The sequence below is a fragment of the Prinia subflava genome, chromosome 12, assembly GCF_021018805.1.
Source record: "Prinia subflava isolate CZ2003 ecotype Zambia chromosome 12, Cam_Psub_1.2, whole genome shotgun sequence".
NCBI classification, from domain to species: Eukaryota; Metazoa; Chordata; class Aves; order Passeriformes; family Cisticolidae; genus Prinia; species Prinia subflava.
This window is the reverse complement of record NC_086258.1, coordinates 7,264,588-7,278,272: the sequence shown is the minus strand read 5'-3', so window position 1 is coordinate 7,278,272 and position 13,685 is coordinate 7,264,588. Positions and strand designations below refer to the sequence as shown.

The 13,685-nt window shown below is 44.9% G+C and overlaps 1 protein-coding gene across 5 annotated transcripts in view; it reads left to right on the top strand.

Annotated features, from left to right (window-relative positions):
- AK8 (adenylate kinase 8) overlaps window positions 1-13,685 on the top strand; it is a 68,228-nt gene that overhangs the window by 53,563 nt on the left and 980 nt on the right. For all 5 annotated transcript variants that reach the window (XM_063409602.1, XM_063409600.1, XM_063409603.1 and 2 more), the window contains one exon: window positions 11,983-12,063. In XM_063409602.1, the coding sequence (XP_063265672.1) occupies window positions 11,983-12,063 (81 nt within the window). The remainder of the gene's footprint in view (window positions 1-11,982; window positions 12,064-13,685) is intronic.

The window sequence follows — 13,685 nt, the reverse complement described above, 5'->3', positions numbered from 1 at the left end:
AATGAAAAGTCAGAGATGAAGGAGGTGATCTGGGGGAACAGCTCCTGATCTGAGCTGCCAGGAAGAGCAGATTCCAGGGGATTGAGGAATTATTCCCTGCAGCTGAGCTCTTGTGGTGGTGTAGAGCAAATCCAGAAGCATTTGTGGGACATTTCCTCCATCTCCTTCCAGCCTGGATGGTTCAGAGCCTGTGGCTGTGTAGAAATCACTGGCAGAGGTTGTTCAGGACAAGCAGCACAATGAAAAAAAGCCTTTAATGGAATTTAAACCCTCCCTCCTCCTTGTGCTCATTAACTTCCTGTAATCACCAGCCCAAACAGTCAGTGTGGGTAGAAATATCTTTACCATATAAATTAGATTTTCTGTAAGGTGTTCTGGGGTTCACCACAGTGCCTGGCTGTGTAAAATAGACAAACACAGATAGAGCAGGAATTATGTATTTAATTCAGAGTTCTGTATAGAGTGCTAATAAAAGCTTGATCATGATAGAGGGGCCAATAAACATTTGGGAACATAAATATTTCTGTAGGAAATGGCTTTGTGAAGCATTTAGTTGTTGAGTAATAAGAACAACAGAGAAAATCAGAATAACAGAAACCTCCAGGTACTGATCTGATGGGTTATATATGTCGCAATGATAATAATGTTGAGGGAGAATTTTTATGGGACCAGTAGCAACAAATACATCTAGTCCTGCCAATTTACTAATGAATTCATTTTTCTTGTGCTTGCCCCACTCGCTATCCCTGCTGTTTAAAATTCAGCTTTAAACCTGAAAAGCAGTGGATGGCACCTCAGGGTGCTGAGCTGCTCCTCTGAGTTTGTGTGAGCTGAGTGTTTTTGAGTCTTGGGCCATTTCTGGAACATCCATTATTTGTGTATTTAGGCAGCAGTCCAGCCAGACAACACAGGGACATATATTTTAGGAAAGCACACATCAAAAAGTGTTTTAAATGGCCAAATTGTAGGACAAAACATTCTGGCAACACAGCTGGTGCTCTGTCAGTCTGCAGGCTAGAAAATAAGAGAACCTGTAAGAAAAATAAAAGCAACCTAGGAATAGCTAATCAGGTTAGAAAGGATGTTTTGGCTGCAAGGATTTTTAGGGCTATAGAGAAAGATTGAATAAGATTTAAAAATGTTTGTCCATCCTATCTGACAGATGTGGGAGACGATGGAATCGTTTGTTACTTCTGTTTTTCCTCTGAAAACAGCAGCAGCAATGAGCTGGCAGGCACAGTGAAATGCAGTTAGCAAAAGTAATGGGAGTTGAAAGTTTGACCTTTTGTGATAGAAATTTGATATGAAAAAAGGGTCTTTTGATAATTTCTCTATCCAATCAGATATGGGAGATGTCTTGATCCTGTTTCCTTATTTGCATGCTGACTGATCTCATTTGAAAACCCAATCATTCAGAAATATTGGGACGTCAACAGAAATGTTACAAACAAGAAGTTGTTTTATCTGAAAGGTCTGCAGGATGTCATCTCTTGTTTTTCACTCCAGTGGCCTGATCTCTTCTTCATGATTCCATGTTTTTATTGGCAGGATAAGTTGAACATATTGAAATGCAAATAGCTCTTTCCACATTGAACCGAAATATAGGAGTTTTTTTCTGTGTGATTGATTGTATCCAGGGCACTTCAAAAGACACAAAGAAAATACTTTCTGCAGTGCCTCTGATTCCTTGACATTGCCAAGTTCTGACGCTTCCTGTTAGCAATCATTGGCACAGAGTGATTCCTGAGCCTGCTCTCACCTCTGCTTTTCTCCTGTGTAATGCCCACAGTGCTGCTCACTGTGCCTGGGACAGAGTCTGAGCTCAGTTTTTCTGCACAAACACTTTTTTTTTTGTTGTTATTAACTGGCACTCTTTGTTGCTATCCCAGGTGCTGAATGCCAGAAATGTAATTTAATGGATTTTACCAAATTGCAGATGTATTTAATCCTACATTGGGTAATTCAAAGCCCCCCAACATCACGTGTAATGTGTAGAACTGTCCCCATGATTATTGGGAAAGTCGGATTTCACAGCCCACTTAGGTGAGCTTAGGATCCTCTTTATCTCCAGACAATTTAACCTTTCTATTTTCTAGAGCAGGCAATCCAATTTCCATTTTATTCAGCCTCCCAGTGGGTTGGTGACAAGTTTTTCCTGCTGTGTGACTGGTGTCATTATCCCCTATTTCAGAGCCTACCTGTTAAACTAAGCCAAAGTTTTGCATCAACCCAGAAACTGGGGACAAACTATCCTCTGAATAAAGGGAATTATTTAAAATATTTTTTATTTGCATGCCTTTTAACATCAGTGTCAAGCTATATGAGAAATCTTTTTTCTTTAGTACCCCAATTTTTTTTTCCACCCAGACTGGCCTGAGCCTGCTCGTCTGAGTGCTGCCCTGGGAAATGGGATGTGCAGCTCCTTCTTTTTGGGGCCACTTAGGTGTGCTCTGCTTTTTAGAAAAAAAAAGTAACTATTTATTGAATGTAGATCCCTTTGCCTCCCTGTTGAACACCTGCACTGGCTTGCAAAGCCACCCTGATTTCTGGTGGAGGGCTCTCCTGAGGGATTGCTTTCCAAACCCAGATCCTGGAGGGAACAGGTGCCAGGAAAGGGATGAACCAGATTATAAATTTTACAGAATAACTTACCTTGGAAGTTGCTGAGCTGGTGTTTGTACAACACTTTGGAATGGAAAGCTCCAAATTAGACAGGTCAGGATTTAGCACAGAGTTCCTCCAGAACACTGTGCCAGGGACACATGGAGGTCTGCAGTCTTCACCACTGAGCTAAAGAAATCCAATATTCACCCAGCTTGTTGTTTACTCAATAGATTCCAGGGTCTAAACACAAAATAGTGCCTGTGTGAGATGTTTATCTGATTGTGCCTAATTTCTTCAGCAGCACCTCTGGCTATGGGCTGGGGATTTCACTGCTGGAGGAACGTGCCTGTTTTGACTGAGGAGTAACTTGACTGATAGGCCCCTCCAAATGCAGAGAATGTGTTTCATCAAACCCTGTGGCCTGTCAGCTGTGGGGGAGTGCTGTGTGAAACAGCAGGAATGGCAAATTCCCCCATTCCTTGTGCAGTTGCTGGGATGAGCAGCTCGCACAGCTCCGCAGCTCTCTGAATTAGACACCGAGCGTTCTCCCAGATGGGAAATCAACCCCCTTCATCTCTTGTGTGCTTTAGAATATCAAACCACCTAAGTTTAAACACGATGTGTTATTCTTGATAACCACAGCAATCTAGCTCTTCCTTGCTGGATTTTTTTCATACACTTTCCTCTCCACCTTCCTCGTTCGCTCCTCAGTATTGGAAAAACAAAAAGCAGCTCAGCGCACCAATATTTTCTCCACAGTGAAGTCAGCATAGAATATTAGTGTCCAAAAAGTTGTAAAACAAAAGACTATCATATGTTGCAGCTTTTAATCATGTAATTGCTGAGTGACATTTAACTCTGAGGCTTTAAGTTACTCCTTTTCAGCCAGCCTTCTCCTCGTGGCCCTCTCGTCCCTCCCTCCTCCCAGAGCAACCTGCTTTTGCAGAGTGGTGCTTTAACTACACTGAAGTTTGGCTGGGCTTCTACATATTACAGCAGCAACACGAAAGCAAACAATTGAAGTATTTGAGAACAATGAAATATGTATGGCTATCTGTGACAGCCCTATAAAGCAGAGCAATTAGCCGCGTAATCCGAGAAAGCCAAAGCGCCCGGCAGCCCACGGTTCCCTATTAGTTAAATGCTTTTTGTACGTCCTCATCCCATCAAATCAACTAACACTTCCTTTAATTGGTTCATGAATTATACAGCTCGGCTGCATTATAATTTAATCACCAGTAAACATTCCTGGGGCCTGCTGTAAAGTGTATAGCGCTCATTAATTCCTTAATTTCAGCAGATGGAAGGGGAGATCGGATGAACGGTGGCAGTACAGAGCGCCTTGGGCAATGGAAGAAGGAAAAAAAGGTGGGGGGCCGTTTAGATTTTTTAAGGGCTGTCAGAAACTCAATCTGTGAGCTGTCAGCAGCCTGGACCCGCTCCCCCCCTGCCTTCACCCCACCTACCGCTGCAAGTGACTGACGGATTCATATGGAGCCTTGTCAAGCCGTCTTTAAACATCAAGCCAGCGGGTAAACCAAGCCCAATGTAAATTAATTCTTGTCTTACGGGCCCCCCTTTCTCTGTCCCCATGAATATTTCATGGCGGGCAGCATAAATATTAATTCTAATAGCTCTGCACAGTGGTTATTATTTCTGTTTTATGACAAATATTCATAAAATATTCAGGACCCTTTTTTAGAACATTTACACACTTGATTGTGAAATTTTCCAGCTTCCTGGGGACACAGTAAACATATTGGGGTTCTCTTGATGGACTTTTTTCTCTCTTAATTAATACTACGCCACATTAATATTTAATCAGATTTAGTTTTCCTTTCCCCAGAAGTGAACCCTATTACATTTGAGGATTTATTTGACAGTATTTAAACAGGGAATTTTTATTCCCTATTATGAAATTGGTTTCCTTTGACACATATATGAAATGACACATTATAATCCATCCTTTCATTCCCTCCCCTTGCCCCCAAATCATACACTTTCTCAGTGTCAGGCCTTTTATTTATTTTTACATACCAAATACCTTTACTAACGACAAAAGTTAGTGTTTAAATGTTGGGGGTGGGGGTTAAGCATCATTTACTCTAAATTTGATTCGGTTTATTTAATAAGGAAGAAAAGTATCGGTTTTGCCCTTGTTAGGAGCAGGAGGTGCTGCAGACAGGTAGCAAAGACATCAGTCCTGAGATGAGTTTGTTGGTGCTTAACCCTGGAGTCGTTGCTCTGCTCCAGATTTGCTTTGCAGAATCTAATTATTGGGGAATCTAATTATTGCAGGGCAGGGTTGTAGGGATCTGAGGAAACACTCCTGCATTTGGGGGAGAGGCTCCAGGTGCCTGACCTTGGCCTCTGGGGCTGTGGATTATCTGAGGAGGGGCTTGATTAACCTCGTGCAGGGCAGAAATGGTGCCAGCCACACTTCTCCAAAGCACTGCTGGCTGCCATCTCATTCTGTGATTCATAAAGCACCGCTGGAATGAACTCCGGGGGGAATGCAAGGATGCTGGAATAACAGCTGAGAGGAAGGAGGAGGCAAAGAATAGAAATGAGGGGAGCAGTGGAGAGCAGCTCAGAATGCAGGTATTAATGCATGCGAGCCACTTATTACACACAGAAAGAGTTAATGTTGCCTCCTCAAAAGAAGCTCTAAAAATGCACGGAAGCCACTCCTACGAGCACATTTGCTCTCTCTGTGCCTTTCCCTGTGCTCTGTCGTGTTTGCACAGAGTCCTGCAGACCGTGGAGGGCTCAGGCTGCCCAAAGGCCTGGGGTTGCTTGCTTGGAGCTGCTTTGCTTTACCCAGCTCCAGCTGGGTCCATTGTCCTGTCAGACAGGCAGCAGTGCCCGTTCCCCCAGTTCACACCAGTGTGAGCTGGTGTGGCCCCTGCTGGGACACTGAGAGCCACCAGGCTGCTGGGGGGGACACAGAGGGACCCTGTCACCTCTGCTGCTCATCCAGGTGGGGGTGGAGAACATCTGACAGAGTCATCACTCTGCACTGAGGGAAAGGAACATCTGCAGCCACCAAGGATGTTGTTCACCTCACTCCCCTGGCCAGCAGCCACGTCCTGGGAATTGTGCCCCACTTAGCTGCCTTTTGTAGTTATTTGACAGAAATGCATCCATTTGAAAAGATCCAAGTGCCTGGAAATAGCTTGTCACGCCATGAATCATTGTAAGAGCTCAATGAGCAAAACACTTGTGCTGATTAACCTGTGTTTTAGTGTTTATGCTGTGTATTTTCCCTTATGGTTGAAACCAAGAGGGTGAAATTACTTCCCAAAATAGAATCAAGCATCTTTCATCAGAAGATATCCCAGAGTTTGAAAGAAATCAGTGAATAAAACCTCCCAACAGCTCCTTCCATAAATAAGAGATAAGGATCATTTTATCCATTGCAGAGACATGCAGGAGGAGTATTTAGGGTAGGGAATAAACTGTGATTCATGTTGAGTCAGGGGTGCAGCCTCAGCAGAGCCTTTGTAGTTGGTTACCCATGGGCAAAACACCTGGTGAGAGCTGCACTGAGCCCTGCACAAGCCGGGGGAGAGGTAGGTGGGATCTGTGTAGCCAGTTTGAATTTTTAACAGGGGGATTGGGGATGCAGAATGTAATTGTGGAAATAAAATGTGCTTGGTATCCTGTGTCTGGGCCATGGGGCCTGAGAAGAGGCTTAGCCAAGGCCTCAGGTTCAAGGTATCTTAGTATCTCTGGATGGAAAGTCAACTAAGATAAAATGTCAAGGATTTTATCTGGAATTAGGTACTTGGATTCAAGTCTGAACCCCCTCATACCTGTCAAGTTGGACCACTCTCTTGATTTGTCATACTGTGCTCCCTCAGTGGTGCTACCCAAGGAAAAGAACTTTTTGCAATGCTGGTAATTTTTGTACCCTGAGCAAAGCTGCCATCCCGCTCCTTCCTGCTTGTAAAATCCAGAAGTTTGTGGAGTTTTTTGCACTTTTTGAAACTTTTAAAAGCTAATAATATGGTCAGTTTTAACAATGAGCATCTTAGAGTTCACCCAAATTCAGAACAATTTTTAGAGATGGTTTTGTCCCTCTGCCACCTCAGTCCATGATGCTCCCAAGACTTTTCCATGCATTTGTGAGAACTCTGTGATTTCCTTCCCCACCTGCTTTGGCTGCTTCGTGAACCAAAGGCAGGAGCTTGTGTTTGTGCCAGGGATCACACCAGGACTGTACCTGTGCTGCCCTTTTGGGACCTCCTGCATCCTCACTTCAACCTCAGCTCTTTCTCAGCTTTATATTTCAATTACAAACTTGTAGCCATTGCATTGCCAGAACAGAGTCCTCCAGGAGAGCTGTTTTCCGTGGGGAATTGTGCCACAGCACCAGGAGCACTGTTGATATCTCCACATGGAGTAAGATATTCTGTGCCTCATGAAAGGCACAATTGTTGTTAGTCTTGAATTTGACATTTTCTATTTCTCTGCCTGGAAATGGAGGTAACTTTGTGTCTCTTCCCCTCTCTTTCTTTCACTCTTTCCTTCCTGTTCTTTTTGCTCTGATTTAGCTGAGAGTCTGTCAAAGTCCTGCCAGCAAAGTTTGCTCTAACTTTGACATCACACAGGCATCTGATCTTCACTTTTTTATTTTATTTTGTTTTTTAAGCAGACTGACGTGGTACGTTGTAAACTGCCAGGAGCACTTGCTAATTTAGTAGTTAATGACAGTCACAGAGAGTGTTTTTCTTGCCCCTGGAGAGGTTTTAGACACAGCTGGGGTAGATTTGCCACTATCAATTATGCACAATTTTAAACAAGAATTGGCCAGCAGGGGCCTTTTTTTTTTGCAGAGTGCAGAGCGTGAAGAATGGGAATATGGCAGCTGGTACCTGCCTGGGATGGAGAAGATATATAGGAGTCAAGAAAACAAGGGAAAGATGAATAGCTTACTATTTTTAAAGTTGCAGTTTCAACTCAAAAGTTTAAAAGCTGCATTAAAAGTGGCCCAGTATTGGCTGGTGGTGTATTATTGTATCCTAAATTGTTGCAAAGCTTGACCTGGCCCTGGTGTGGCCACAAGCAAGTCAGGAGTCTCTGTTTTTAAATGCCAGGTAGGGATGAGGGTCCTGTCTCAGATATCCTGTTGTGTTGTTTTCACATCCTTAACTGGAAACAAGGAGTGAATTTGATTTCATGGTATAATCTAATTTCACAGACAATAGTTCTATAAAAAGGGCTTGGCTTTGGGCTCCAGTCCACCAGTGTCAATCCAAATAATGGGAAATGCCAAGGATGAGAATCTGACCTGAGTAAATAGCACAGGTCTAGAACAGCCAACATCTGGATCCATCCAGGCCAGCCTCATGAAGCAGCTGTGCTTAGCTGACAGGACCTGGCTCACAGGCAGAGCTTCAGCTCTCTGGAGATGTGAAGGCAGCTGGCAGGGCACCGGAGCCATCCTGGAAGGGGACTGTCCCTAGCAGGAGCATTCCTTATTCCCCAGCACAGGATTCCAGGGTTCAGGCACACAGCACCTGCTTCTCTTACAGCAAAACTCAAATTTTTTCCCTTACAGGTGTTTGAAGTCGGGGTGGTTCTACCCAGAAAACAGGCAAACCAAATAAATTCTTATGAGGACAGCACTGAGCACTGCCAGTTGTTAATAACTTGGATTAAGTGGGTTGGTTGCCATCTGGAACAAATGCAGCTCAGGATTAGTCGAATGCTGTCGTGTAGGTCACAAATCCTTCACTTATGGCGTGGTTGGGACACGTTTTTCCAAAAATGCTGTCTCACAATCCGGGCTGCAGTAACACCTCTGCCACCCCTGCTCTTCCCTCTCCTCCCTCCATTTGCCAGGGGAAGCCTCAGGATGCCCTGGTGACCTCCAGGCTCTGAGGTGACACTGTCTGAAGAGCCAGAAGTGGCTGGAATACTCTTCTGGAATGCCAGATGGCTGCTAGGAAAACAGAGTTATATTCCAGCTGTTAGGGCTGGAATGCATTTCATCACCATCCAAAGGCAGCAAGTTCTCATTTGACTGGGTACACAGTGAAGGTGTCATCATCATTATTAATTTGTTGGAATTTAATCTCTCTAATGTATCTGGAAGCTGCACTAGATTGGATAAGTGATGTCAAGTACAGAGAGGAAGAGGCAGGATTCTGACACACGGGTGTTTTGTGCCTTTTAACATTTGTGTGCACAGTTTTATCATCTACAAAAGCTGACAGGACTGGACCTTTTCCCACATATCCCTCTCCTGGGAGATGGAACAAAGCAGAGAGGGCAGAGCTGTGCTTGGGAATCACTCAATGGGAGTTGGGGGACGTTTATCCTCAGAGGCTGCTCTGAGTTTTCCCCACAGTCTCCAGCTGGATGCCAGAGATTTTTGGTTGCCCATGGGTGGATTCTGACCCTGTGGCACAGGAGTGAGGATTCCTGGTGCCCCTGTGCCCTGCCCTCACCTTGCTGCTGACTGACACCCCTCCCCTCCTGCAGCCCAACTGGGAGCTCTGGCAGAGGAGCTGTGCTGGATGCTAATCCAGCAGGGTAATGTCGTGTACTTTGATATGAGGCTGTGTTTCCTCACTTCCCTGTCTACCAGTTCTGATGACATCTGTTTCATATTCCCCCTTGATAGGAGTTGTGACACATTACAACCTACAAAGCCTGGCTGATTCCTAAAGTGAGCTTTACAGAGGGTGCATTTATGTGAGAAATCCACGCTCGCTGTGTGGAAGGGGCCAAGCTCTGCTTGGAGAGGAATCCAGTACATGCAGGGAGTTGTTCCAGTTACTGCTGGGTCAAGGTCATGGGTGCAGCCCTCTGTGTCACGAGGATTTCCAAGAGAAATCCAATAAATGTGTTACCTGGGCAGTTGGAGGGTCACTGTTATGTGATCAGCCATCAGCCTGAGCGAGGGACAGAGGCCAAATGTTGCTCAGAATTACCTTGAGGAGCTGCAGGAGATGTCTCAGATAGCCAAGGCTGACACTTCCCAGCCTGCATCCCTGTAAATAGGCTTTACTCATGTGAGTAAACCTCCTGGGGCTGCGTAATAGACTGTGTGGGGTGTGTGTCTCCTTCAAAATGGTAATAAAGCTTTCTAATTGGAAGTATTTTAAGTCTAGACTGTAGTTCTGTCAGTGGTTTTCCCCTTCATCTTTTTTTTTTCTTCTTTTTGCTGCTTCTGAACGATTTTAAACTGACAGCCCTGGGGAGTGTTGTTTTCTCTTATCTGTGGGAGATGTGTGGAGTGGCAGGGTGAGGCATCCCACCTTCCACTGGAAGCACCCTTGGATTGGGAGTTTGTGCTGCTGTACAGTGAATTCTGTGTGTGCTGTTACACAAAGCACACGGGGGAAAAAAAATCCATATTAGCAGGGATGTCTGCACCCTCCCACATCTTCCCCCTACACTCCTCTTTAATGGTGACACCAGAGTGGATAATAAGCAGCATCTTGTTTGGAAAAGAAGGGAGTCTCAGACAAGGCTTTCAGAGTTCATTTTGTTGGCAGCTTTTTAAGTGGAGTTTTTTAGGCTCCTCTGTTTCAAATCCCATAATATTTTTTGTGTTCCTAACTATGAATTACGACAAGCTTTCTTGATATGCCAGGTTATAATCCTTCAGTGGGTTTGTTTATCTCAGGATATAATAGGAAGCCGTATCAATTATCATGACTGTATAAATGTTGTTCCTCTCTACTAGAATATTCATCTTGAGACATATCATCAGATGTTACCTGTTCTGACAATCACGTTTTTGTGCCATTGTTGGGCAACAGAAACAAAGAAAAACAAAATGTTAAGAGTGTAAGGGATAAAAGAGTGTTGAAACTGTTGTTCTTTTCCTGTCTTTGGAATCTCCAAGATCTTGAATGTTTTATTCCTGGCTGTTATTTTGTTACCACAGTGTGAATAGAAGTCATTATCTGTAAACATTTGAAAAGAGAGATGATTTTCATAACTTTAAATCCTACAAAGGATTCTAGTAATCTGCTATGTGCATGCCAAGGTAAAGCTCAGCCTTTCATCTGGTCTGATCCCACCCAGTCAGTGTAAAATGTTCCTTTGGTGAATGTCTAAACCACGCAGTATCTCCTGTGAGAAGCAGACAAAAATGAAAAGAAGAAGGCTGGCCTTGAAGGCAGCAGCAGGAGAAGGTGTGTTGTAAAGAAAGGTGTATTTACAGCCTTCAGGTTGTGCTTTGCTGGGAAAAATTATTTTCATATGTTCAAAGGGAGCCTTATTTTGTATTTTGTTCTGAGCTAATTGTTAAATGTGATCTTTGTGCAGGTTTGCTCTAGTCTCCAATAGCTGGAGGACAGGGGATTCACATCTGCTCACGCTCAGCAGTTTGTCAAGAATTTTCAGCTGAGGAGCTTTTGAACACAAATATAAAATAACAGGACCACTGTAATGAACCAAAAAGACAAGAAATCAACGTGAGATGGGCACGACAGTTTATAGGCAACAGTGGGATGTGTCTGGGTGCATGTAGGGCAGGTTGTTTTCTGCTTCTGCATCCTCCATCCCCGTTTGTGTCATCTCTGTGAAATGGGAGGGCAAATCCTGCTCCATCCCCCAGTGACCCTGTGGGGCTGCCTCTCTCCGGTGCTGAGCAACTCCCACTCCCTCAGGTTCAGTGGGAATTGCAGAGCCTGCTCTTCAAATGAAGCATTCAGCATTAATATTTCCTTTTAGCCCTGTCACCAGCGAGGCCCAGCCGTGCTGAGCTGCTCCCCCTGCCCTGGCAGTGCTGATGGAGGGACAGGGAGTTGTCAGCAGCACTGTGGGGCTGTGTCCTGTCTGATCACTCACCCTGCTTTGAAGGGTGCAGGGCAGGAGTGGGAGAGCAGAGCTCTCACTCTGGGGGAGACAAGGGCAAAAGGAGTGGAGGTGGACTGAAGCAGCAAGAGGAAAATCCCTCTCATGGGCACTGCAGAAATGCATAATTCTGGCAGACAAGCTCTCTCTCTGTCCTTGACAGGAACAGCAGAGGATTTTTATTTACCCATAGGGGCTTGGCGTTGTGATTCTGTTTGCTGGCTGGGTTGGGAAGTGGATCCGGAGCAGTTCAGAGGGAAGTGCTGGGTGGTGAGAGGGCTGGGACAGACTGAGAGAGGCTCCAGCTGCAATTCCCGAGCTGTCAGAGCACCCAGCACACACAGTCCCTGTGCCACAGAGCTCCTGCCTCGCTGAGCCTGCAGAACAAACAAAGCAGGAGAAGCTGTGCAGAAATCCTGTGCTGGTGTTTGTGACACTGCAGGTTTGGGGGCACTGTCACTGCCACCACTGCTTTCATTTGGTGAGGATTAACTCCCGCTCAGAAGGTCACAAATGATGTTCTCAGGATGTTAATGCACTTAATTGTTGTGTTTTGCACAGGGTGTTCTTCTTTAATCTCCCCCACGAGTCCATCCTGGAGCGCCTGTCCCAGCGGAGGATTGATCCTGTCACTGGGGAGAGGTGAGCACTCCTGGCTCCTGGGGAACATTTTCCTGACTGCCAGGGAGATGAAAGCACCAAATAGGCTTCTTAGAAATCTAAGGAGCTCAGGAATGCTCTATTCCTGCTTAGGGATTCCTTAAAAGAAAAGTTAAAACTTTCATAGCTCCTGAAGCACCAGCTCACCCTTCCTGCTGCAGCAGCTCCTCAGAACTGGGGGTTTTAAATCCTGGAGCCTGAAATCTGCAGCAGCAAATAGCTCAGGTCTATTTGAGTGGTAACTAAATTGGTTGGTAAAATAATGCTGAGGGAAGATGTCTGAAACCTAACCTAAATGCAGATGGTTTTCAGACATTCCCACGGGAATTTTGAAGGTTTCCCAGCTGGGGAAATGGAAAACTTGCTGCATTTTCCTTCCCCAGGCTCCTGTGATGGTCCTGTCTGCTGGGAGGTATTAATGTATATTCTGCTCAGTAGAGCAAACTCGTTTGAGTCACTGAGTCACTGTAAGGTTGGTTCACCTCAGTGGTGTCACATCCCCTTGTCTCACCAGTGACCTTCAGCTTTCCTGCCTTCTCCACCCTTCATTTCCAGGGAACAAGTCACAAAGAAATTTATCTTCCCAAATACCTGTTGGAGTGGGCACGTGTTCACAACTTGTGGTCTGGTTTTATGATTCCCCATAGATAAATTTTAAACCCTTATTTTGCTTTTCTAAAGGCTGAACTCAACCCATTGCATCAAGGACAAACCCTGAACCCTCACAGATGAAGGCCATAAGGAGTGGATTTATCCCAAAGTGATGGATGATTATTCAGACATCTCACTCGAGGTGCAGCATTAACTTGTGACAGCAGCAGTGATTTGCTCTAACTGCTCTCTTTGCTTTAGTAATGAGCAGTGTGGTTGTTCAGCAGAAAGGAACAGGCTGAAGCAAATCACTCCCACATCTTTGCATTTCTCATCATGAGGATTAGGCTGTTCAGTATCTGCTCCAGTTCACACGCTTCCCTCTCCCACACTCTGGGGTTTATTCCTCACAAATTCGCCGTGAATTGAATTGTTTTAGGTGCTGTGTCTAATCCTTGGCACTGTGTAAAGGCTGAGGCTGCAGGGCAGGGGTGGCCTTCAGCTGTGCCCTAAATCATTCCCATGTGCAGGGAACTCTGTCCACATCACTGGGTGCAGCTCTGCAGAGACACAGGCTCTGCTCTCTCCTTGGTTTTGCATTTATCCCAAAAGCTTCAGAAAATTTGTCTGTACATGAAGAGGGATAAGCTGGTTTTGTGTTAGGGCAGAGAAGACATTTACTCAGTTAGGATTACCAATTCTAACAGGGAATTTAAACCTTTGATTGCAAAGGAACTTTTAGAGGTTGTCGGGAGCCTTTGGCAATGCAGGAACATCATCAGAATTCCTTTGGTGTCAGCTGAGCTGGGCTGTGGCACTGCTACAGGGCTCTGAGGATGAAAATCCTCTTTCCTGCTGAAGTAACTGAGGGAAGCCACAACTGTGAATTGAGGGAAGCCAAATTCTGGCATTTGGAAAATTAAAAATAACCAAAACCTATCTCAGGTGAATTAACTTCTTTTTACCTTCTGCTACTACATAAAGATGTTAGCAATTAAATGTCTGAGAGCCTT